This window comes from Muntiacus reevesi, chromosome 15 (genome assembly GCF_963930625.1).
Source record: "Muntiacus reevesi chromosome 15, mMunRee1.1, whole genome shotgun sequence".
Lineage (NCBI taxonomy): Eukaryota > Metazoa > Chordata > Mammalia > Artiodactyla > Cervidae > Muntiacus > Muntiacus reevesi.
Window position 1 is genome coordinate 31,756,249 of NC_089263.1, and position 25,473 is coordinate 31,781,721.

At 51.4% G+C, this 25,473-nt stretch overlaps 1 protein-coding gene across 1 annotated transcript; it reads left to right on the top strand.

Moving 5' to 3' along the window:
* The first annotated feature begins 1,806 nt into the window (after positions 1-1,806).
* SCAMP2 (secretory carrier membrane protein 2) lies at positions 1,807-25,158 on the top strand. Its single transcript, XM_065906441.1, has 9 exons — positions 1,807-1,971; positions 14,263-14,331; positions 14,754-14,852; positions 16,894-17,011; positions 17,514-17,642; positions 18,310-18,469; positions 19,624-19,725; positions 23,206-23,323; positions 23,582-25,158. The coding sequence occupies exons 1-9, from the start codon at positions 1,915-1,917 to the stop codon at positions 23,714-23,716; spliced, it is 987 nt and encodes a 328-aa protein (XP_065762513.1). The 5' UTR covers positions 1,807-1,914; the 3' UTR covers positions 23,717-25,158.
* Positions 25,159-25,473: the final 315 nt, after the last annotated feature.

A 25,473-nucleotide genomic window follows, 5' to 3' on the forward strand; every position in this document is an offset into this window, starting at 1 on the left:
GATTCACAGAAGTACAAGTGATGATACCCTGGGATTTGAAATTGGTCTCTGAAGTGGGGGCAGTCTTGTGGGACTGAGTGCTTACTTAAGCTGTGGGATCTGATGCTAAATCCAGGTAGTGTCAGAACTGAATTGAATGACACCCAACTGGTGTCAGAAAATTGATTAGTGTGGGGAAAAAAAAACCCTGTATGTCTGATCACAGAAATGTTTTGTGTCACTAGTAAAGATGAAATACAAGTGTGCTTACACTGTGATTGGAGAGGTAGCCATGGGGGGTTAGGAGTAAGAAGTTTCTAAGGGCACACAAACATAAATCCCTCATGTTCTTCCACTTAAGGATGCTTCCTGAAGAAAAAAAAAAAAAGTTGAGCTGGACCATCAGAAAAGTGGATGAGGTAAATAGTAAATATTTAATAATTATATACCAAGCAGTATCTGCTTGGTACTATGTTAATGCCATAAATACAACAGTGAGCAAAACAGATGCTATTCCTGCCCTTGTGGAGATTACAGTCTAGTGGGAGAAACAGATACAAATGACCATCTTTACACGTATGTAATTATAATCTGCAATAGGTGTTATGAAGGAAAGGCACAGGGTTTGTGTTGTGTGGGAGGGGCTGATATAATCTATAATGATGAGTGGCTACTCCTGAGGAAGAGATCCATAAACCTGGATTTGAAGAATAAGTAGGAGTTAAATAGGGGATGATCAGGGCATGGGCTAAGAGCATACCAAGAAGAGGGAGAGTCCAGTGCAAAGGTCCTGAGGCAGGCTAAGGAACAAATAAGTTTGAGGACCTGAAAAGCAACTCGGAGGGTTGGGATGCTCAGGGGTGGAGTGTAATGGAGGGGAAGGCATAAGAAGGAATGGGAAGGATTGATAGGTGAAGGGCAGATATTACAAGTCTTAGAGGTCAAACTAAGAATATGGACCTTTATGGAAAATAACTGAAAGATTTTAAACAGAAAGTTCCATAGTAATTTTGCCCCGTTTGAATGGATCTCTGGTTACAACATGAACAACAAAAAACCAATTAGCAGCCCCCGTACTAGTCCAGGGTAAGGTATGGAGGAGTGGCAGGACTCAGTTACAGCAGAAATGTACAAAGACATGAATAACCTGAGTTTTTGGGGAATGAGGCAGCCATCTCCCATATACTGATGGCTCTATTGCTGAACTCCCTCATTCATTTAATAAATGCTGGATGCCCAGGTTAATCCCAGCTCAGGCCCTAAACCTGTCTGAGCTCAGGGATCCTCACGCCTAAGACGATAAACGTTGACATCGGGGGTCAAGGCCTAAGAGAGGCAGGGATCAACTACTATGGGGGACAGCTGCACAGTCCATACTTCCGAAAAGATCCTCTCTGCTCGTCCCCTACCAACAGAACACTTTCCTAGCTTGGCGAAGGCCTCTGAGTCGGGAATTACACTCCCCACTCCCCCTGTTGGCTGGAACTCCTGTCCCCTGCCTGAACCAGGGCGTATTTCTCAAACTTGCCCTCCAAGAAAGTTGAAGGGGTTGTTTCCAGCCCCACTTTTGGGAGTTTACTTTGAGGAGTTTCTAACACAGTGTTGTAACCTATCTGACCGAGAGGCAGTTGGGAACGGCTGCAGCCCCTCTTCCGTCTCCCAAGTTCCTCGGTGCCTCCCCGACCACTGGAGCACAGACACAGGGAATTAGCGGACGGAAGCGAATGCCCACCAGGCTCCACAGTGGGTTGGGCAGGAGGGCGGAGCGGACTTCTGTGATGTCACACGACCACGCCCCTCTGGGAGGACGTTGCGCCTGCGCCAGAACGGCTGCCTCGCTCCCGGAAGTGGAGGGTCTGCACGGAGAGCGCCGCTGGGTCTGGGTGCCCGGAGGCAGAAGCGCTCTCGGAGCTCGCTCGTCGGCCCCCGACCGCCATGTCGTCCTTCGACACCAACCCCTTCGCGGACCCAGTGGACGTCAACCCCTTCCAGGTAGAGCCTTTATCTTACAGCTCTGTCCAGTGCCCAAAGGCCGCCGCCCGGGCCTCTTTCGCCAGAGCCGGGAGACGTGGCGTAGGAGGGACGGGCTCTCTGCCCAATGGGAGAGCGGGCTTCGAGGGGTGTCCTATCGTAGCGCCTGGGGGGCGGGACTAGCAGCAGGTGGCACAGCGGAGGGGGCGGGGCGCTGTACTCTGGGAAAAGGTGGGACTGCCTTAGCTGCCAGGAACGTAGCCCTTCTAACTGGATACCGCTGGGGAAGGGGACTGGCGCACACAGGATCAGGGAAGGCCCCAGCTTCAGGGACAGAAGCGACTTCACTTGAGGAGAAAGTGTGGCTACCACATCCCGCAGTCTTGGGGAGACGCTAGCCTTGGGTCACTTTAGGAGAGAGGGTGACAGCAACATAATGAGGAGGTGGAAGACTCTAGAGGGATGGAGAAATGTGAGAAAATCCCAAGACCACCCCCCGTCACACACACACACAGCAACTAGTCTGTAAGGTATAGGAGAGCCCCTGAGATTTGTCAGAAAGGGAAGGCTGGTAACCCAAGTTGAAATATGGCCTTGATAACAATATCACACCTTGGCCATGCATCTAGCTTGGACTGGGCTCTGTCTAGATGAGAGAGCCCAGGGTAGAGAGGGAGGAGAAGTGAGGAGCCTCTGAGGGACTTGAAGTGCACGGAATGTTGGTCTGATGGACCTGTGTGTGGTGTCAGGGTAGATGAGATGCACTGATCTATGAGCTGGCCTGACCTTTTAACAATTGCCCAAGGAAGAAGAGACTTCCTATTAAAAGCCAAGACCTTCCCGCCTTTGAGCTAAGAGCATAGGGGTATTCTTTTCCGTGATAGAGGGTTGGGACTCCTTTAACTCCAAAGCTCCAGTGCCTCATGTTTTGTGTCTGCTCAAAACCAGTTCTAGGGAAGCTTGCTTGTGCTGACTAGTGATTTATGAGCCCCGAGCTTTCTGCTTTGTCAGGATGTCACCAGGCATGTGAGCTCTTCCTGCTTGTTCTTTATTTTGGTCATTGGCAAGTTTAAAGTTTCCTGCAGGTGTAGGGGAAGTCCTTGGAGGGAGTCCTTCCTGCAAGACACAGCATGAGCTTTTCCACCTTGAATCCTTTCTTTCAAGGGTCAGAGGAAACACAAAGGAGACTAGAATGAATGTCGGAGAGTGAATATTTTGCTGGAGAATCCCATGGACAGAGGAGCCTGGTGGGCTACAGTCCATGGGGTTGCAAAGAGTTGGACACGACTGAGGGACTTCATTTTCACTTTCACTTCTTGATTTTAAGGTGACTTAGCCAGTGGGAGCCCTCGAGGCAAATTTTGATATCTTGGTAACATCAGGGAATTCCTAACATTCCTCTAGTAGCTTCATGCTTCTTGACAGAACTGTTTGGTGGACCTTATCTTTTATGTAATGCAGTAATCTCTATTTGAGTAAAGAAAGAACATTTGCATTTCTTTCCTATGCCATTGTCTTCAGATAACTATTTTGCTTTAGTTATAAAACTGCTGTATGATACTGGAGTTTGAGTTTTAGTGAGGCTCTAGAAGCCTTTGGTATGTGTGCTGTGTAATGCTGTGCCTTTTTCTTTCTTTTTTGTACTGTCAGAATCAGAAATCAAATGTCTGCTGCTATCTGAAAGAGGCAGTCAGATGTCCAGAGATGCAGAGAGCTTGTCCTCAGTGCTAGCAGTGGGCTAGATAATTGGCCTAAATTTTGCCCTGTATTTATAGCAGCTTGAAAGTCTTAAACCACATCTCCAACCCCAGAAATGATTGTGCAAACTGTGGTAGAAGTAACTTCTGCATTGAAGCAAGATAGTCTGTCCATCGGGCAGCCCCAGGATATGGCAGGACAGGAAGCAGCTGTGGTCCCGTAAAGAGTAACATCTGGTGGGGAAGCCTGTGGGGGAAGGCGAGAGCCGGTTGGCTGCGATTCTGCTCCTCCTGACTCTGGGCTGGGTTTTTCCTCTTGGCGCACAGCTGTGGAGGGAGAAGGAGCTTTGGGTGTGAGGCCCCCAAACTTCTTTTCCTGGAGAGCTGCCCTCCCTCTCCTTGTGGTGGTGGTTTCTGTTTCTCTGACTGCCAGGGCTGGGACACTGGGAAGGCACAGCCCTTGGGGGCTGGGTGTGAGCCCAGCTTCATTTACTTAGGGTGTTGGCACAGAGCTCAGAAGAGAGAAGGCGGAGAGGCTATAGACTCAGAAACTGTCACCCCTAACCGGCCTTCAGAAGTCTTTTTTTTCCCCCCTTCTCTCCATGGTGGTTTACAAAAATATACTTTGTGTTCAGAGTTCCATGGTGGATTTTTAGAGCTGGGAACATCCTCAGAAATCTCTTCTAACCCTTTCAGTTTAGAGATGAGAAACCAAGAATGCAGTGAGGATGGGACATGCCAGAGTCACTAGCTAATTAAAGCAGGAAGAGACTCAGATATCGGCTTTCTTCTCTGGATAGTGCTGTCCTAAAGATTTTAAACTACCTTGGCAGTTACTTAGGCCAGCTAAAGAGTGTAACATCATCACCACTGTTACCATTCTTAAAATGAGAGTACTAGTAAGAGTGAAAGTAACAAATTAGGTGAGCTTTTTTTGTTGTTTTTCAGTGTGGGGGGGTGGAATAATATGGATTGTATTGTGCTTTTTTTTTTTTAAGATTTATTTATTTTTGGTTGCGCTGGGTCTTTATTGCTGTGCATCGGCTACTCCTTGTGGCGGTGCGTGGGCTTTTCATTGTGGTGGCTTCTCTTGTTGAGGAGCACGGATTTTAGGGCGCAGACTCAATAGTTGCTCGACACATGGGCCTGGTTGCCTCGTGGCATGTGGTATCTTCCAGATCCAGGGATTGAATCCTTGTCCTCTACACGGGCAGGTGGGCTCTTCCCCACTGAGTCACCAGGAAATCTCCTGTATTGCGCTAGATGCTATTTTAATATAGCATGTTTTCTGAGTAATGCCAGTCCTGAAAGGTGCTCAGGGTTCTGTGGTCAAATAAAGTCAGGAATCATTTTCTTGAAGGTTGACCAGGCTTGTTCTTTTGTTAAAGGCTCCAAGAAATCCTGCAGTAAAGATATTTACTCAACTTTGTTTGATCCAGCCTTTCTCAGAGTTTTACAACCATGGAATCCTTCTTCTTCTGACTCTTGCAATATCCCCTGAAGCTCCTGGTGTGTTTTTAGGTTGACTTCCTTATGTGTGTTATTTATCTGCACTCTATTCCATCCCCACCTGAACTGTGGCTGTGGGCTTTTATGACCTCCTCCTTGTGTACGGTTATAGTGGTATTATTAGAAAACTTCCTGCAGTGTCAGACTGTGAGTGGAAAGTTGTCACAAGAGTGCAGCAGAGGTTTTTTACCAAACTCCTAGGAGGAAGCAGGAAAGTGCAAGCCGAGAGTGGCTGGTTTCCCAACCTCCCCTGGCACTCCCTAATCCCTCTGTGCATTATGGTGCATCTGCTGTGTACCATCTGGGTTTGCAGGTCCTGCTTGCTACTGATTCCAGCATGTCTGTTCCCAAAAGTTTCTCAGAAAGTCTTGTCGGGTGATGAAGAGGTTGAGTGCTCCAGATAGGCATTGTCCTCCCCATTTTCTCTTTCAGCAGTCCACTGAAAAACTGTGGACCCCAGCAAATGCCTCGGCTGCTCTGCTGCTTGGTGTTTCTGTTAGGTTACCCCAGGCAGTCGACACTGATCTGGGAGTGGACTAGCTCGTGGTTCCGAACAGAGAAAACTTTTCAGCATTCACAAGTCGCCAAATCACACCATATCACTTTCACACGTTGCCTCCTTGCACTTAAAAGATAATCTTGGTGGTATGGCTGCTTCCCAAGGATTTAAGACATTTCTCTCCTGTGGGAGGAGAAAGTGGTGGCAGAAACGTGATTTGGGCGTGAACAGTCACATGAAGTTCCCTGCCGAGACACTGAGGGCTTTGTCACTTCCCCGAGAGGGTGGACTTCAGTTTGACTGTAGCTTTGGGAATTCTCAGAACCCCCAGTTGGACCTGGTAGACCTTTCCTGGGGAACAGGAGCACTGTCTCAAGAAATTTGAAAATGGCAAGGTTCATACTGTTTAACTGACTCCAGGCAGCTGCCCAGGTGGGAGTAGGGAGGGATTTTTGCCTTAACGATTGACACCTGGAGGTAGTCTGGGTGTTAGAAAGCCCTTGGCCAGTGATACAGCTGAACTTTGACCCCACGTGTCTATTAAGTTTTCTTTGGAGCCACTTGGAGTAGGACAGTCCTGGGTTCAGAGAAACAGTAATATTTAACCAGGACAAACAAGGGGTACTTGCTGCTGGTCCAGAGGAGAGTGCCGTGCACATTAATTTGCAAGGTGTGACCCGTCCAGGAGTGCTCCTCTGAGATGCTGACACGTTCATGCGCATCACTGAGCCACTGCTCCGAGGGCCTGTGCAGGAGACCAGGGTAAACGGGCACGTGGCCTGCTCGAGCTTCTAATCTGACAGGAGAGCTAAGAAATGCTCACTGGTCCTGACAGCGTGCCCTGGCGTGATAAGGGCAGTCAAAACTTGCCCAAAGGACCTGTGAGGGATCTGAGGGAGAATGGGGCAGAGTTCTACGATAGGAGGTCCTGAGAGCAGAAAGCCTATGGCACGAGAGGGTATTCCAGGTAAAGGAGCACCAACGTACGTCACTTCCGCACACACTCAGCTCCACGCCCCCAGGCGCCACCTCACTTTTGTGGACTCTCTGGGATCTGTGGTCCCGTGATGGGTCTGCTGCTTGTGGTGCACCAGCTTGTCTGACCAGTCTCTCTGGAAGTTCTCTCTGTCCTTGGCCTCTTTACATTGATGACTCTCACCTCCTTCTGCCTGTTCCCTCTTCCTGTCTCCTGCATTTCGGGGTTTCCTAGAGTTCTGTCCTTGACTTTGTTCTCAGTGTGTACCTCTCCAAGTAAGTCCTCCCACTTTCATGGCTTCAGAGTAGCATCCACATTCCAGTGGTCTCAGATCTAGAGCTCTAGCCCTCACCTTCTCCTGAGCTCCAAACCAGTATTTCCAGCTCTTACCTGGACATTTCCACCCATTTCACCCAGATGCATTTTATCAATCTCTCTGATACGAATCAGTACCTTCCCAGATCTTCTCCCTGCTCCCACACACCCGCTCCTGGAAATCCTGTTTCTCGTCTCCCATGACCGCCTGTCTTGCTCAGTGGTGGCACTGTTTGCTGGTCCCCCGAGCTGGCAGCCTCAGTCACTCCACTCCTTCCCTTCCCTTCCCCTCCCCTCCCCTGTGTTCTTGTCCTGCAGTAACTCTATACCTTGACCACTTGGAGTGGTCAAGCCTGTAGCATCTACTTGAGGAGGGTCTCTGTAGCCCGTTCCCTCTTCTGCATCCCCCATGTCATCCCTTAGCTCAGGCCTCACTATCACCAATGTGGACTCTGTGTTCCAGGCAAGCCTTCCTGCCATCCTCCTTCCCTGAGCACTGCGCTCTCCTCACTGCTGGCAGAGATGATCACTGCTCACAATCTCTGAGGGCTTCCCAGGTGGCGTGGTGGTAAAAATCCACCTGCCAGTTTGCACAAGAGATACAGGTTCAATCCCAGGGTCAGGTAGACCCCTCGGAGAAGGAAATAGCAACCCACAGGGACAGAGAAGCCTGGTGGGCTACAGTCCATGGAGTGACAAAGAGTTGGATACAACTATGCACACAGGCTTTGCATAATCTCTTGTTGCCCCCATTGCCACAGCCTGCAATCCGGCCTAGCCATCTTCAGGCTGGGTCCCTGGTGCTCCTCTCTTTGTATATACACTTTGCTCTGTAGTCTCCTGATCCTTCTCACTGAACGCATGCAAGATCTTTTTAAAGATCCCATGTCTCTGCAGATGCTGTTCTCCTCTCCCTCTTGAGGGCTTGCTTAATTTCTTTCCTCTCTCGAGATCAAGCTCAGATGCCCCCTCAGAGAAGCCTTCCCTGAGTCTCCGACAGCCTTTTCACTCCCTCCTCTGCGAGCCCATTGCCCTTGCCCTTGTTCAGCACTGGTCACATGCTGTCACTTCTTGCCCTGGCTTCTGTTGTGTTCTCTGTGCTGTTTGCTTCTTGAGGGCAGGAACCAAGGCCTTTTCTCGGCGTCCTCACTCTCTGCTGGTGTGGAATGGTTTGTGTGGGCAGTAGACAGACCGAGGTGGAAGGACAGGGCAGGGCAGGGGGCTACACTTGATGGAGGACAGGCTGCTCCTGGAGGAATGCTGGTGCCCGGTCATGGAGGGCCTCAATGCCAGGCCAGGGACTTGGGCTCTCTTTTCTGGGAGCCTCTGTACATCACTGCTGTGGCAGGGGGGGAGGCCCCAAGGTGCACCTTGCTCATTTGATGGGTTCTCAGGCTCTCTTCTTTTTGTTTTTTTTTGTTTTTAATTTTTTTTTTAATTTAAAAAAGGACCTGCACCAGGTCCTTGTCTTCCTTGCAGCACATGGGATCTTGAGTAGGGCATGCAGACTCTTAGTTGGGCATGTGGAATCTAGTTCCCTGGCCAGGGATCGAACCTGCATGCCCTGCATTGGGAACGAGAGGTTTTAGCCACTGGACCACCAGGGAAGTCCCCTCAGGCTCTCTTCTTAAAAAAGACGTGTGTGTGTGTGTGTGTGTGTGTGTGTGTGTGTGTATTTGCTTAACATAAACATGACATAATCACATTACACAACATTTGGAAAACAAAATAAACCATCCCTGTTTCTACCAGTGTTTTGCAGCCATTGTTGTTTTGATGTGTTTTCTGTTGTGAGTACTTCTGACAGAAGCGTCATTTGATACTCTTATAACCGAACTGTTTCTGTATTGCTGCCCTGTGTTCGTAACTGATTTTTAGTGACTGTTTAGGCCTTTGAGGGAATGTGCACTGAAATGTACTGGAGCTCACTGTCGCTGGGTATTTAAGTTGTTCCCTGCTCCCCCTCCACCCCCTCCCCCCGCCGTTGTTGTAAATACCAGTGCAGTGAATGCTTTTGCAGATACAGATTTTCACATGTTTTTGTCATGTTTCCTTTGGATGGCTTCTCCGGCTGTACCGTGGCGCCTTGTTCGCCTGGGACCCAGCCAGCCAACCTGGAGATGACCGCTCTGTCTTGTTCTGTGACACACAGCCTTGTCACTAAAGCAAATAGGACTTTGCAGAGATCCAAAGTAGTGGTGACTCTTTGCCTCTCAGAGAGAGTGGCCAAGTTTTGTTTTTGTTTTTTAGTCTATGAGGTATTTGTTTAACGTGTTTATTCGAAGCCTGAAATAAACCTCACATTGGGAGCCTGGGTGGAGTGGAGGGCGGGAGAGCAAGGAAAAGTCGCAGTAAACTCGCTCACAGCCGAGACCTGGGAGACTCACGGAAAGGCGTTGCCAAACCAGTGAAAACAAGTATGTTTTTCAAGGCCCTTCCCCCCCCCAGCAGAACTCCAGCCTAGCTGTACTGGACAGTCCCTCCCAGCCCAGCTCCACCGAGTGCCCCCTGCCCGGAGCTGTATGCCCTGTGCTTACCTGACTGGGCCTGTGCGCCCCTTCCTCCCCTCCCCTCGGAACCGAGCCTTCCTCCGAGCCGCCCAGCCTCCTCTCCCCTCCCCTCCCATCCCATTGTCACTGGCGCTGTGTGCTCAGCTCCCAGACTGTGGTCTCCTGCAGGGTAGGAGCTGCGCCCTGTTCCTCTTGGTGTCTCCCTCACCCTCGCTGCATGAAAGGAACTGAGATCGGGAGCGTTCTCCTTCTTAGAGATTCAGTCAAGGGCATGAGCCGGTTGAGTCCTTTGGGCACTGAGGGGGTGTCAGCTTACTTCTGGGTTGGTGAGACTTAGCTCTCACCATGGTTTTAAATGCTTGACCCACTTACCAGCCGGCTGATGCTTGGTGAGAGGGAAGGAAGATCGCTGCCGTTGACTTATTTGTGACTCGAGGGGAAAGCTGAGGGTCCTCATTCAGGCCAGTCAGTGTGGTCCTTACTCACAAGATTCCCTGCCAGTGTCCTTCCAGGGGTGTTCGCCCAGAAGTTCCTGCTCTGAAGTTCAGGAACAGATAGCCGAGCAGACCCAGTCGTCCTGGTTGACCCCTCAACCCCATGGTGACCGAGCACCTTCTGTTGGTCAGCCCCTGAGCCAGGCTTTGGGGAGACTGCCCACACAGGTTTACCGCTTGTGTTTTTGGAGAAAGACAGACTTGGATTCAAAATTGGGCTCAACCACTACAGTCCCTGAGGTCTTGGATGAATTACTTCCGCTCTCTGAGCTGGGCCTTTCTTCATCCTCATACTTCTCCTTCACAGGGTGGTTGTAAGGTTGAATGAGGAGGTGGGTTGTAGCTTTTCTCAGCCAGGGCTCCTCAGCTGAGCCGCAGAACACAGAAGCTGACTGGAACTACTGTTTTCTCCATTTTCCTGAGGATGGAACATCACCAGGACTGTTCTGACACACCGGGAAGAAGGCAGGTCATTGCAGACAGTGGAAGGCCTGGGGCAGTGGGGCTTGACTCTCTCGAGGAACCAGGTTGAGAAAGGCTGGTAGAACCTTCTTTTCTGGTGGTGTGACACAGTGGCCAGTTCTGGGATGACTAGCAGTAGCATCATCGTGTGATGAGCCTGCACATGGTAGACGCTCTGTACGTGTCAGCTCCCTTGTCCGTCCCTCCTCCTCCCTTGCTCTCTCACGGGGCCTCAGCTTCTCTTGAAACCACACACATCTGTCAGAGAGTGCGTAGGTCTCCCCAGGTGGAAAGCACCCGTGTCTCCCAGAGTGTTCCAGGCTCCTTTCCCCAAGCAGAGTCCTTCTAGGCCCTGGGGCTGCCGCTCTGCTGCAGGTGGCCCTCCCCTTCTCTGTGCCTTGGCACTTGGGCAGCAGCTCGTAGAGAAGGCAGAGAAGGGCCATCAGCCTGCAGTCCTTATTCCAGACATTTCCTGAGCTTCTGCTTGCATCAGGCCCTCCACCAAGCACTAGGAGCCAGAAGTATGAACTAGATACAGAGGCACCTGACTGCACCTTCCTGCTAGAGGAGACAGGATTTGTTTGTGGTGAGCCTGATTAGGGGCCCAGGGCCAACTCCTTAAGATTGTTGAGAAAAGAAGAGGGGTCAGTTTGGACAGGGTGATCAGTCCCCCACCCTCCAGAATCCTCTTCTGGCTAACCTTGGTAAGAAAGTGACATCTCTTCACAGGTATGGAGGCTGCCTATTAAAGGTGTACACCTCAGCCAAGCGGGTATGCTGGCTCCTGACACTGCTTACCAGGGCCGCCCCTCTGCCCTTGTCCTGTAGTGACAGACTCCAGTAACCCGTCCCTTGGACGGTGGATCTGATTTCAGTGACTTCAGCTCACTTACTGGGCTGTGACTTGATGTCTGCGGAGTCTGAAAGGGGAACAGATACTGAGCCCTAGATCTTTCTTGCAGGAAGCCAGCCCAGTAATTCTGGGAGAAATCTGCTAGTCGTTCAGCCAACAAAAAACCTCAAGGCCAGTTCCTCCAACTGGCCTCTCGAGCCTCACCTTGTCACTTTGTCCAAATTGCAGGAGCCACCTGGCAAGGATGGTGTCCAGCAGAAAGGACACAGCCACATTGCCTCTTTGCGGAGGAGACTGGGTGGGGTGCAGGGGAGACAGGAAGTGGGTTGAGGCTGTGTGTCCAGCTCTGGGCCAGGCCCTGGGGCCCGGCGGACACAGGCTTGCCCTCTAGGGGCTGATGGCCTTAGTGCGAAGATGGCAGAATGTGTGAAAGAGGCACGTTCAGGTTCTTCCCTGGTGGTCCAGTGGCTGAGACTGAACTCCCAGTGCAGAGAGCCTGGATTCGATCCCTGGTCAGGGAACTAGATCCCACATGCTGCAACTAAAGATCCTATGTGCCACAACTGAGATCCAGTGCAGCCAAGTAAATAAACAAATATTTTAAAAAAAAGAGAGAGAGAGAAAGAGGCATGTTTAGCGCTGACCCTTGGCTCCATAAATGTTCAGATAAGGGAGCCAGTCCTGCAGGGTGGAGAGTATCCATTTCTATGTCTGAAAATTGAAGACTGGTTCTCTGCGAGTCTGTATACCATGAATACTGTGTTTAAGAATCCAATCTGTGGAGGCTTGTCGCTGGAGGGGAAGCTGGGCAAGAAGGCCAGGAGCATCTGGATGAGCCGTGAGGGACTTGGGGTGAGGTGTGCTGACAGGGGAGCCTCGGTGAGGCCTTGTAACGGGGCCTTGGCAGAGCCTGGGGGCAGCTGTTTCTCCCAGAGGCATCGCTGTTGGGCTGGACCTGAGCCCCGTACCTGTTCTGTTTGGGGAGGGGAGGGAGTACGAGTGTGCAGGAGCTGCGTTAGGTGCCCAGCCCGGCCCCAGGCCAGCACCGATAGAGAGGATGGCCGGGAGCCCTGTGTGAGGCCCTCGGCCTGAAGGGTTGGCCTCTGGGAAAGGGAAGGTTGAAAACTCGGGGAAAGGCTGTGGTCTGAGGACATTTTTGCATTTTTTGAAAAGAATTTGAGAAAAAAAAAATTTCCGAAAACATTTTCTTGGCGTTTCAGCTGAGTCCTTCATGTCTGTATCCCTCGCAAGTGTGCATGATTTAATAAAATCAGCACTGGCAGCCAGCAGCACGTTTTTGTTCCAGAACCTTAAATTGTCCTTTAGAAAACGAGAGGAATAAATGCTTTCTGTGAAATAAAAATAGCAAAACAGTATGGAAAGGTTATCAAGTGAAAAGTATCCATTCATACCATCTTATTTACCCACCCTCCCCCACCCGCTTCCCCCACCAAAAAAACAAACCCTCTCTGAAGGTAAATACTTTAAACCAGTTTATTTTATTTTTTAAAAACATTTTTAACTTTGTTTCAAAGTTAAACTCAAGACACATTGACTTCATAGGAAATCCACTGAGAAATGTTTTTCTAGGCTGAATACCTGTTTCCCCTTAGTCTTCCCTAACAGAGCATGTACACGTTAATTACTGTCATTTTATAATCACTGCTGGCCCACCCCACGTAAACTGTATGGTATTCTGAATGTTCTTAGTTACAGCCTAAATTTCACTAACTGCAGAAGATTTTCTGGGATAACCTGTCACTTGAATTCTTTGGCTACTTTTGAGGGTGAAATGCAAAGAACTCTTTAAGTGAGTGTCCTCTAGGAGGTGGGGGTTATTTTGTAAGTGTTAGCAAGTGGTACCTGGGCTGTGCTGATCCCATCTGGCATCTCCGGGAGACCACCTGTAAAACCATAGAATCATTTGATTCAACAGCCAACCAAGTGACTCAAAACTGAAAGTTAAATTTAAAGAAAAAAGTAATTTAGAGGGAAAAGGCAATCAAGGCAATCCTAGAGGAACTCATTCTAAGCAGTCAGTGTGTGTGTGTGTCCAATGGATCTGCACACCAGATCCGTTCAGTGCAGGCTGGTGAGTCCTAGATGACTCCCCTTTCCAGGAGACAGTGATCTGAGGGAGCCGAATCTGGCAAGTGGCCAGTACCAGTAAAGAGCAGCCATAAAGTGCTGGGGACATTTATATTCAACCCCCCTCTGGGGTCAAACCTACAGGTTCCAGAATTCCCTGATGGTTCAGTAGTTAGGACTCAGTGCTCTCACTGCTAAGGGCCAGAGTTCAATCCCTGGTCAAGGATCTAAGATTCCACAAGCTATGTGGTACAGTTTTTAAGAAAAAAAAAAAAAAAAAACTTTGCTGCTTCACTTGGGTCCCACAGAGCCGTCAGGTCCATTCAGAAGCAGACTGTAACCTAGCAGGTAGACTCTCCCACTTGTTAACACATCCTTTCACTTTGTTTTACTTCAGGCTATATACTGCTTGGACCAGTTTTCAGGCTAAATGATTTTAAATCTCCTTTCTTTTTTTTGGGGGGGGGGGCACGCTGCATGGCTTAGGGAATCTTAGTTCCTCAACCAGAGATTGAGCATGCCCCCAGCAATGAAAGTGCCAAGTCCCAGCCATTGGTCCACCAGAGAATTCCCTAACCATTTTGAATTTCTCAAGGGCTCCAAGGGGAACACCTGTGGTGTCTTTTCCTGGGCCTCAGAATGTAAACCGTGCTCAGAGTCTCTTCTGGGAAGTCATCTGGGCTGAAGCCCTCCTTTTCCAGGGAGGGAGAAATGACTGAAGCTGTGGTATGGCAGGGGCTGGGCACAGGAGCCTCGAGGAGAGGCTCTCCAGGACTCTAGGAAGGGCCATCAACAGCCTTACTTCAGCCAGGTATCCCCGGGAGGGGCCAGGAGACGGTTATCTCCCTCCCCATCACCAAGACTCTCCTTTTTCCCCAGCATCTGATGACTCTTTTTTCACCTTCTCAGGATCCCTCTGTGACCCAGCTGACCAATGCCCCACAAGGAGGCCTGGCTGAATTCAACCCTTTCTCAGAGGTTGGTGGGCATGCCCTCTTTCTGAGTCCCTGGGTCCTCTGGGTGGTGCTGGCATCTCTGGGTAAGGAGACTTGGCAGAGACAGAGAAGTTCTGTTCCTCAAAGAGACAGACCTAATGTGAACTCAGGGGGGTGGGGTACGGAAGAGAAACCCATCCATTCTCCCCTTAGGATCCATGATCTGGGCCCCTCCTGGAAGAGGAGGGCCGGGCAGTGTTGGGATGGTCTGGATCCAGGTTAGGCCTCACATTGCCCAGAACCCGAGGCTTGTTGGCCACAAAGCTGCAGAGGCAGGCCAGGGCAGGCCCAGAGGGAGCACCCCTCACAGGCAAGGGCGCATCACTCACTCGATGGTGGGTCTGTCCCCACGTGACCGACTGGGGGAGGCCCACTCACCTCCCTGCTTCTCTCTGCCTGACGCAGACAAATGCAGCGACGACGGTTCCTGTCACACAGATGCCCGGGCCCTCGCAGCCGGCAGTTCTCCAACCCTCAGTGGAGCCCACCCAGCCAACCCCCCAGGTACCGTTGACAAGATCCCTTTGGATCCCTCCTTTCCAGAAAGGGACACACCCAGACTGGTAGCTGAGCCCCGAGATTGAGGAGGCGGCAGAGGGCTTTCATCCTGGGCTCCCCTTCTAGGGCCCTTTGGGTCATCTCCTGGGAGCTGGTCATTTGCGGGTGGAGGGTCTGCTCTACCAACCTGCATCCTCTCCCCGACCCCATGACTACCACCCAAAATAAGCTCTACTTACCAGGCCAGGCTTCTTGGTGGCAGGAAGAGCATTTACCCCTATTGTGTCCTTCCAGATCCTCCTCGGGCCTTTGGTTTGTTCTGTCTTCCCTAGGACCCAGCATCTCTCTTGCCCTCGCTCTCCGTTTATTTTTTAACCCTCATTTATTCCTGCCCGCCTTCCTGTTTTCCTCTGTCCCTCCACCAGTACTCTGAGCCTCGTGTGCTTATATGCCTGACTCTCCCCTCCATGCCTCCCAGCCCCACCCTGCGCTCCTCGTGGCCCCCTGGTGAGCGTGGCCCACAGTGGGGTTGTGTGTTGCAGTTCCTGCCTACCAGATTCCTGGCAGTGAGCGAGCTCTCAGAGAGGCAGATGCTGCTAGGAGGAGATAGTATTCTCAGAGACAGCTACCTGCGAAACCTGCCGAAGGTAGGCGAAGAGTAGATGAGCATGAGGGAGGGCAAGGTACCCGGAGCCCACCCGAGCTGGACTGTGGCACCAGTGGGCCCCAGGCCGCTCCTGTCGTCTGACGGGCCTTCCTCCGAGCATGTGGCCCCTGCCCGGGCCCCTGGGCCCCATGCCTGGCCCTAGAGCCCTATGGAGGTGAGGCAGGCGTGACTTCTATCCAGCTGGGTGGTGGGCTGTAGAGACCTGGGCCTACTCAACTGAAGTTGCAGACTTGGGGAGAGGAGGCTGAGACCCCAGTGTGGCCTAGTGAGGTCAATTCTGGTCCTGCTTCTGCCCCCACTGCCTGAAATTTACCTCCTGGGACTTGCCTGGTGGTCCAGTGGTTAAGACTCCACAGTTCCACTGTGGGAGGCATGGGTTCAATCCCTGGCCAGGGAACCAAGACTCCCCTCGCACCGACCCCCCGCCCCCCACCGCCAAAAAAAAAAATTTATCTCCTGAAGGCAGCTTTAACTCTTTGGAGAACTCCTTTTAGAGAGAGAGGGAGAAGGTGTGTGGGTGTTGCATGTGTTCACACGTGCATGCACAGATATGCCTCCCTTGTTATTCCATGAGATGACCAGTTTGATACCTGTTCCCTAAAGAGGACTGTAGACTTCAGGAGGAACGAGGTTCCAACAAGGAGAGCAGGGCCCTAGACTGGAACACCACGCCCAAGCTCAGCTCTGTTCAGCTTCATGTGTAGTCTCCTAGTGCCTTCCCTGCTCTGCCTGGGATAAAGCTTGGACTCTGCACATCATGAAAGCAAGGCCAAGCACAGCCAAGCCTAAAGGGCTGCTGGGTTGTACTGGGTCACAGTTCAGTTGTACCTCTGGCCAGCTCCTGGGTGGGAAGGGAGTGCTTAAATATAGATCCCCGAGGCTCTGGGTGCACAAGGCTGCCCTCGAGTATCTCCCTTCCTCTCTCACTGCTGGCAGGTCTGCACTGTTTCTCCTTCACACACACACACACATGCATACGCATGCACACTACATGTTCTTCAAATGAGGCTTGAGTCTCTGACTTTCTGGCTATAGGTTGGTCTCTTCTGAGGTCTTTTTCCCTTTGCTGTTACCTCAAAAGTCACTTTGAACTTTGCCTGACTCCAATATGGCGATAATTCCCATCTCTCTCAAGCTGAGGGATGCAAGGGAGAGGAGAGCCCTGGTGATGGCTAAGGGGCCGGAGGTGGTGTGGAGGTGGGAGGGGGCAGATCACCTTGGCCTCTCTATGGTGGTCTTGGGTACCCACGACACACTGGGCCTGGGACCGCCTCTGGGCCCTCCCTGCGTGGGGCAAGGCCTATCTGCCTTCAGCTCAGACTGCCACTCTCTCACTGTCCTTCGTATCCGGCTGCCCTCCACCTCCTCTGCACCCTCCAGGCTGTGGCCTCTGCAGCCCAGGCAAGCCTGCTCCGGCAGCAGGAGGAACTGGACAGGAAAGCAGCCGAGCTGGAACGGAAGGAGCGGGAGCTTCAGAACACAGTGGCCAACTTACACGGTAGGGAGGCCGTGCTGCCCGGCTTAGGACTCGCTGAGCCTGCTTGTTCCAGGGCGGCCTCAGAGCTGTCCCGAGCCCTGTCACAGCATTGTCCTGGGGAACGCCAAGTCAGGAGACTTGCCGAGCCGTCCTGATGGATGTAGATTATTTCTGCACTCCTTCCCCACTCTGGAATTTACTTAGAGCGGGGGCCTTGGTCCCAGGATTCCTTCCCCATGATGATGCCCCCTTGTGCTTATGGCCTGGTTGTTAATAAAAGTAATCACTTAGGCCGTCGGGCTCTGTGTTTCCCAGTGCACTTGGGGTCCATTGTATCGGCGTGAGCTCAGGGGTGTTTGTGTCCCGTCACCCTGTCCCCATCCCACTCCGTATCCACACACCCCAAGCCCCGTCTGCTGGCACCCCCCGGGAGCCCTGCTCTGGCGCGTGGACTGGGCCACCACGTGTACCCCGCCACGCTGCTGCTAAGGCCAGGCTCACCCCCTCACCTCTTCCCACACAGTGAGAGAGAACAACTGGCCGCCCCTGCCTGTCTGGTGCCCTGTCAAGCCCTGCTTCTATCAGGACTTCTCCACAGAGATCCCTGCCGACTACCAGCGGATATGCAAGATGCTCTACTATCTCTGGATGTGTGAGTCTTGCTTTTGCCCCTTCGAGCCCAGGGTGAAGTGGGCTGTGACTCGAGCGTGCTGGCTATGCTCTGGTCGTTCCTTCTGGCAGGCTCCAGCCTCTGTCTGGGCTGGGCTGAGCGGTGCCTTCTGCCCACATAATTGGCCTTCCACAGTCTGCTCCCTATCCTGGGAACCTCCCCACGAGGGCCAGTCCAGACTCCATATCAGGTAGGGTGGGACTAACCGGAGGCTTCAGAGTTCCTACAGAGCTCCCTGCACTGAACAGCCCTCCTCAGGGGAAGGCCTCTCCTTCCCCATGGTCCCCTCGGCTCCTAGGAATGAGGAGTAAGGAGAGAAGACTTCCTGTAGCTCCGCTGGGAGCTGTCCACAAGCAGGGGAAAGCCTGCTGCAAGACTTCATTCCCCAGAGCTCAGCCCTTGTATCTGTATCCGCCCCCCCACTGCCGCTCCTCAGATACCTGGGCTGTCCCTTCTTCTCTTAGGAACTTGGTTTGTTCCCTGGTTTTAAGGTCTCAGAACACCCTGTGTGCAGACCAAGGTCCTCTAGTATTTCTGCAGCTGCTCTCACAGCATGCACCTCATTTCCTCTTCAGGGGATGATTTGCCTTGGTGGGGAAGCCTTCGGTCACCTTGGCACAAGCCTCTCTCTCCTCCTCTCCTTCCCCAGTGCATTCAGTGACTCTGTTTCTGAACCTGCTTGCCTGCCTGGCCTGGTTCTTAGTCGACACCTCCAGGGGAGTAGACTTCGGCCTCTCCATCCTGTGGTTTGTGATCTTCACCCCCTGTGCCTTCATTTGTTGGTATCGACCTATCTATAAGGCTTTCAGGTGAGTGGTGCTGGGCAGGGGTGAGTGTGTGGCTGGCATTGGGTAGCAGGCCAAAGCCCATCAGCCCTGGGGCCCCCTCCCAGTCTTAGAGCAGAATGGAATGGTGGGGAAATTCACTTTCCCATCCCCACTGTTAGCGAGAGTAGGCAGGGATCAGCAGCTGCTTTCTCCTCTGTTGTACCAGAGGTCTGCTCTCAGCCCTGTCCTTGGACCAGGCTCAGGAGACCCAGAGAGGAAATCAAGAGCCTTTCTTGCTTTCCCCCTGCTCCCAGTCTGTCCGGTTCAGTGGGATTTTAGTCCCTGGGGAGAGGCTGTGTGTCTCTGATAGCCAGACAACAGAGTGTGATAAGAGTCAGATAAGCTTTCAATGGCTTTATCCCTCCATGCTCATGTCTGCTCCTCCCCCCACCTCCCCAGTAACCCTTGAGCCTGGATGAGTGCCAGTATTTGACCGGTGGCCCTAGGGTCAGTACTGTGGACATGAATGAATCCACCTCACAGACCCCTAGGACTTTTGGAATTGAGACTAGGAGTTGATGATCAACTCCTAATCAAGCCCAGCAGGGAGTGAGGAGAGAAGGGAGGAGAGACAGGGAGCCCAGCAGGTCCTGGGAAAGAGGGGGCGGAGCAGTGGCCAAACCCTCGCATGTACATAGCAGGCAAAACCTGCACCCTCACTGTATTCTAGCCCTCCAGGGCGAGATGGAAGTTCTCAAAACACCAGTTTTATCTGGTGCTCCCTACTCCCTAGATGTCTTTTCTTCCACCCAGGCCTACAGATTGATTCTTAAAGTTTTATTATCTTTATAACAGGCTTAGATTTTCTTACCTGTTATGAAATGGAGATAACTTCAGAAAATGGAGTGTTAGATTTTTTACATTGTCCTTGGGGTGAGCAACTTTATTTATAAGCTCTTTAAGCAGTCAAGCATTGACCCCTTAAATTGGAAGGCAGCGGAAGGCAAGCCCTTTTTGATTATGGGGGTGTCTGTGTGTCCCTGTCCTCATGGACAGTGTGGCTGACCCCTGGAGCTCTGTCTACTCTGGCACCCTCCATCCTGGCTCCTAGCGAGGAAGGTGTCCTGGCAAGAGAGAAGGCTGAGGACTGAGCCCGAAGCCCTTATGTGACTTCTCATTTCCCGCTCTCTTCACAGGTCTGACAACTCTTTCAGCTTCTTCGTGTTCTTCTTTGTATTTTTCTGTCAAATAGGGATCTACATCATCCAGTTGATTGGCATCCCTAGCCTGGGGGACAGGTGAGACGTGGGGCAGCACAGAGGGGATTAGGCCCTGTTCCCCTGCCCCCAGAAAGGCCCCACTGATGACCCATCTTCCACCATGGCTAGGAGAGGGGTGGTGGGTCAGCTGGGGTCTGCCTGCTTCCACTTCTTCCCTGGTAGCCACTCACCATTTTGCCTTGCTCACCCCTTTCCGGAGTGTCGTGGACGGAGTTGGCCTGAATCCTTAGGCTCCTAGGGCTATGCCCTACAGTGCAGGACCTGCTTGTCCTTTTTTCCTGCCATGCCCTCCTAGAGCCTGCGGCTGCTCCCACAGGCCCCAGACAAGCCCCGAGGCTTGGGCAGCTGCCAGTGGATGTCCTGGCCTCTACAAACTGTGAGCTGTGACTTTTTCTGGAGGCCCTGTAACCTCAGGAGGTGGAGCCCTCGCCCCTCGTGGATCGGCTCCTTCGGGCTACTCTCCTTGAGCATCCAGCTGGCTTGAGAGTCCTGGCCGCTGCCGTTCTCAGCTCAGAATTAGTCTCAAAGAGAAAAGCTGATGGCTGATGTTTTCCTTTCTGCTCCAGTGCACAGGGAACATTACAGAAAGGTCAGGCTGGCACTTGGCTGAAAGCCTGAGCCTAGAAGGGCTGCTCTATTTTGGTCCCCGCCCTGCAGTGGAGCTGGCGAGTCCAGAGTGGCGGCGAGGGGTGACTCACCTCACACTCACGGCCAGTGCATGCTGCCTTCCTCCTCCCCTCTGCCTTCTTGCCTTGCTATTTCTAATCTGGCCCTTTTCTCTTTGACTGGTGACCCAGTTTCATTACTCATTATCCTCAGTGAGATCCTGGTAAAAGACTGTGATTAATAACTGCTGTTTACACCCTGGACTGGGAGCCAGAAGGCTTGAGTTCTGGTCCTGCTCCGCCCCTCACCGGCCTGCCTGGGTCTGCCTGGCTGAGCTCGGAGGCCTCCTCCAAGCCTCCTCCCAGCTTGGAGGGAGGGACGCCTCCTCCCGGGGTCTTTCTCATCTCACCTCAGAACACCCACCAATAGGTGGATGTCCTCTGCCTCCCTTTTTTGTTACTGATTATAAAATACACATAACATAAAATCTGTCATTTTGTTTACCACTTAAACCACTTTGTATAATTCATTGGCATTTAGTTCATTCAAGGTGTCCTGCAGACATCAGCACAGTCTAATTCTGTATCACACTGTGACATTTGTACCACACTGTAAGGAAACCCCATTACATTAAGCAGTCCCTCTTCATTCCCTCATCCACTGAGCCCCCAGCAACCAGTAAACTGTTCCTGCCTCTCTGGATTTGCCTATTCTGGACATTTCATTTTAATGGAATCATATGTGGCTTTAAAAAATTTTTTTTAATTTATTTATTTATTTTTGACTGTGCTGGGTCTTCATTGCTGCATGGGCGTTTCTCTAGTTGCAGCATGTGTGGGCTTCTCATTGCAGTGGCTTCTCTTGTTGAAGAGCATGGGCTCTAGGACACACAGGCTTCAGCAGATGTGGCACCTGGACTCTAGAACACAGGCTCAGTAGTTGTGGCGCACACGGGCTTAGTTGCTCCTTAGCGTGTGGAATCTTCTTGGACCAGGGATTGAACCTGCGTCCCCTGCATTGGCAGGCAGATTCTTTACCACTGAGCCTAACATTTGGCTTTTGGTGCCTGACTTCTTTCACATAGCATCATATTTTCAAGGTTCATGTTAGTATTTCATTACATTTTATGACTAAATAATATTCCATAGTTCTTGGAGATACTGCATGTTGTTTATCCACTCATCGACTGATAGACATTTGGGTTTCCACCTTTTTGCTGTTGTGCTGCTTTGAACATTTGTGTAAAGGGTTTTGAGTACCTCCTTTCAGTTCTTTAGGATATGTATACGAGGGTGGAATTGCTGGGTCATATGGTAATTCTTTGTATAATTTATTAAGGAACTGCCAAACTGTCCCACAGTGACTGAACCATTTTATTTATTTATTCTTGGCTGTGCTGGGTCTTTGTTGCTGCGGGCATTCTCTCCTTAGGCCAGCTGGGCCTACTCTCTAGTTACGGTGCACAGACTTCTCATTGCAGTGGCTGTTTGTTATGGAGCAGCTCTAGGACGCTTGGGCTTCAGTAGTTGTGGCGCATAGACTTCGTTACCCCGCAGCATGTGAAATCTTCCTGGACCAGGGATTGAACCTGTGTCCTCTGGGTTGGCAGGTGGATTCTTAACCACTGGACCACCAGGGAAGTCCAGGTCAAGCTATTTTACATTCTTAATAGCAGTGTATGAGGGTTCCAGTTCCTCCACATCCTCCCTAACACTATTTTCTTTTCTTTTTTTTTTCCTTTTTTCTTTTATAGCCAATCTAGAAGTGTGGTAACTCGTGATTTTGATTGCTCTTTCCTGAATAATTGTGATGTTGGCTATCTTTTATGTGCTTGCATATTTTCTTTGGAGAAATGTCTATTCAAATTGTTTTCTAATTTAGTATTTGGATTGTCTGTTGAAATCTTCATATATTCAGGATACTGCATAGCTGCTTGTCAGGTATATAATTTATAAATGTTCTCCTTTCTGTGTGTTGTTTTTCACTCCTGATAATATCATTTGATGAACAAAGGTTCTTAATTGTAATGAGATCTAATAGTTTTAGTTCTTATTGTTAGGTTTGAGTTAGCTTTTCTATATGGTGGAAGTAGGGTGCACCTCGTTTTTTTTTTTCTTTTAATTTTTTTAATGTATTTTTAATCGAAGGATAGTTGCTTCACAATATTGTGTTGGTCACCTTCATTGTTTTGTATGTGGATATCTAGCTGTCCAGCACCATTTGTTGAAGAGGCCATTCTTCAACATTCAGTGGTTTTGGCACACTTGCCTAAAATCAGTTGATGATAAATGTATAGATTTGTTTCTGGACTCTCAATTCTGTTCCATTGATCTATAATATATGTCTATCCTGATGCCAGTACCATACTGTTTTGATAGCTATAGCTTTGTATTAAGTTTTAAAATCAGAAAATGTGAGGATGTCCCCTTTGTAGATGAGAACATTGGGGCTCAGGAAGGAGATGTTACTGGCTGGAGGCAGCGCGACTGTCCCTGGGCTGCAGGGTGGGGAGCTGAGGTGAGAAGGATGAATGAAGCAGATTGGCCAGTGACCCTCCTTCCCAGAGGGAGGGCCCTCCGCAGTGAGCAGCCCTAGGCTTTCCATGTCCCCCTAAAGGGCTCTACCCAGCATTACTCCTAACTGTGAAAGCAGCAGCCACATCCTCCCTTCCAGGCCTCACATGGCCCATAGATTCCCTATGGGCATTATGCGGCCTGGTGGCCTTTACGAGGCCTGGCCTCACAGGCAAGGGTTTTGGCCCACAGAGCTCTGCGCTGCCCAGAGATGCCTGGGTGGTGTCCAGCACACAGTGGCCACTGGAGAAGAGCCCCTCACAGGGAGCTCTGGGGCCCAGTCCCACTGTGCTCCCCCCGGCCTCCTCCCCCTTTGCAGTGGTTGGATTGCAGCCCTGTCTACGATGAAGCATGACTTGGCGGTGTCGATCATCATGATGGTGGTGGCTGGCTTCTTCACCCTCTGCGCCGTGCTCTCACTCTTCCTCCTGAAGCGGGTGAGTGGTGGGTGCTGCGCCAGCTGTAAAACCAAGGAAGCCCCAGCCCCTGGGGTGGGCACCTCTCTCCTGCCTTCTCCATGGGGGATGTTCATCACTACAGCAGTTGCGTCTCCTGGGTCCTCAGAGCTCCAGCGGCTTCCTCCAAGGCTCTGGGTGGGAGGGCAGACAGGCTGGGGTTTGTGGTGGCTGCCTTGGGCCCATGCGCTGGTGGCCGCCAGGCGGGTGGACTTTGCTCACCACAGCCTCTTTTTGCAGGTGCATTCCTTGTACCGCAGGACAGGAGCCAGCTTCCAGCAGGCCCAGGAGGAGTTTTCCCAGGGCATCTTCAGTAACAGGACCTTCCGCAATGCCGCCTCATCTGCTGCCCAAGGAGCGTTCCAGGGGAATTAGTCCTCCTGACTCTCCTCCCTCTGCCCTGGCCTTCTCTCTCACCTGCCTTCTGAGCTGCACTTTCCATGGGTGCCTTAAGCATTGGTTATGCCCAGCACAGACTTGGGGAGGGTCTTGCCTGTGGCTCTTCTTCCTCCCTCAGCAACCAGTTCTCCCTTCCCCCTGAGGAAAGGGGAGGGAGGGACAGGGACTTTTTTTTACACAAGAGAAAAAACAAAGCTGTCTTTTCTTCTCTGGTGGTGGTTTGATAGGATTTTTTTGTCTCTTTGGAAGCACTGGGACTGAAGTTCTCTTCTTCCCGTACACAGATAACACACATGGACTCACACACATACACACACAAATATACACACTTGGGATCACTGGCTGTCCTGGGCCCAACCACCTGGGGTTTAATTTCTGCTGGAGTCCTAAGATTCCATTCCTCCCCAGCAGGCCTGACCAGAATCTGGCTTCACAGACCCAGCCTGTGGCTTCCACAGTCCTGCCCTTCCCTCTTGCTCAGACTCTGGGAGCCTCTTAAGGGCTCCTCTTTAGATGAGCTGCAGTCTGGGTTCTGTTCCTCAGATCACTCTAGGGTGAACTCTGGGCTTCCAGCCTCTGTCCTGCCTCATGTTTCAACTCTGGGCTTCCAGCCTCTCTCCTGCCTCATGTTTCTAATGAACAGTTTCCTAGCCCTTTAGGCCCCCTGCATCCTCCCGGTGTGGGCAGTACGTGGTGCCCTCTGGGGCTCTTCTTAAGCCCTTCCCTCTTTAGACTTACTGAATGTGCAATGGGGTTGGTTGGGATTTGGGGATGGAGAGGGATAGAGGACATGACCTGAAGTTGTCTTGCTCAGCCTTTGGCAGTCTTGTATTACGGTGGGTTTGATTATCCAGGTGTGGTTTGTTTGGCCCTGTTTGTTTTGATTTCCTCTCTTTCTGAGGGACAGCTGCCTTTTGGCTTGACCTCAAACTCTTGCCCATCCCTGCCCCCCACCATCAGCAGTATCTAGCTTGTATGACTCTTAGGGAGGGCAAGGGGAATGAGTTCAGAACTTCATTCTTCAGGCCACCTTTTTGAGGGTTCCAGACTAATCCCCCAGGGTTCTCCCATACTCCCCAAGTAGAGTCTAGGTCACCTTCCACTAGTCCTGGGGATTCTCCAGGAGTTGTGTCACTCTGATGGGTGCTTAGGAGTTCAAGGTTAAAACCTGTATCCTGTCCTCCAGAGATGATTGGAGTGGGTGGGTAGACTGAGGGGAGTCCAACCCAGGGCATCTGGGGCCTACCCAGAGGCAGCCCTGAAGCTGCCAGCTGACACCGCCCCAGAGCCACTGAATGATGATGGCAGTGACCAAGGTTTTGTAAACTTCTTTCTGGTATTTTTTTTCTCCATGTACAAATGTATATGTTATGTCTCAATTTTGTCCTTAAATAAAAACAAAAGACATTTTCAGACAATACTGGTGCTGACGTCTGCTGTACTGGGACAGTGGGAGTGGCCCGCAGGGTAGGGGCTGAGGCAGGCCAGCCGGAGGCGAGAAGAGACGGTGAAGATGCTGTGTCTGGTCACTCTGCTCCCGGGCCGGTCTGGGCAGGCTCAGTCCTCACCCCGGGGGTGAGCCCCTGACAGATTGCTTGTCCTCTTCCATGGTACTTTCTTGTTCCGGTACTTCCACATTCACAGTTGCTGGTCTTGGAGGAGAGGGGCCTCTTTGAACACACCCTATCCCCATCTTAGACGGGGCTTCTCTCTCCTACCCCATTCACGTGGGC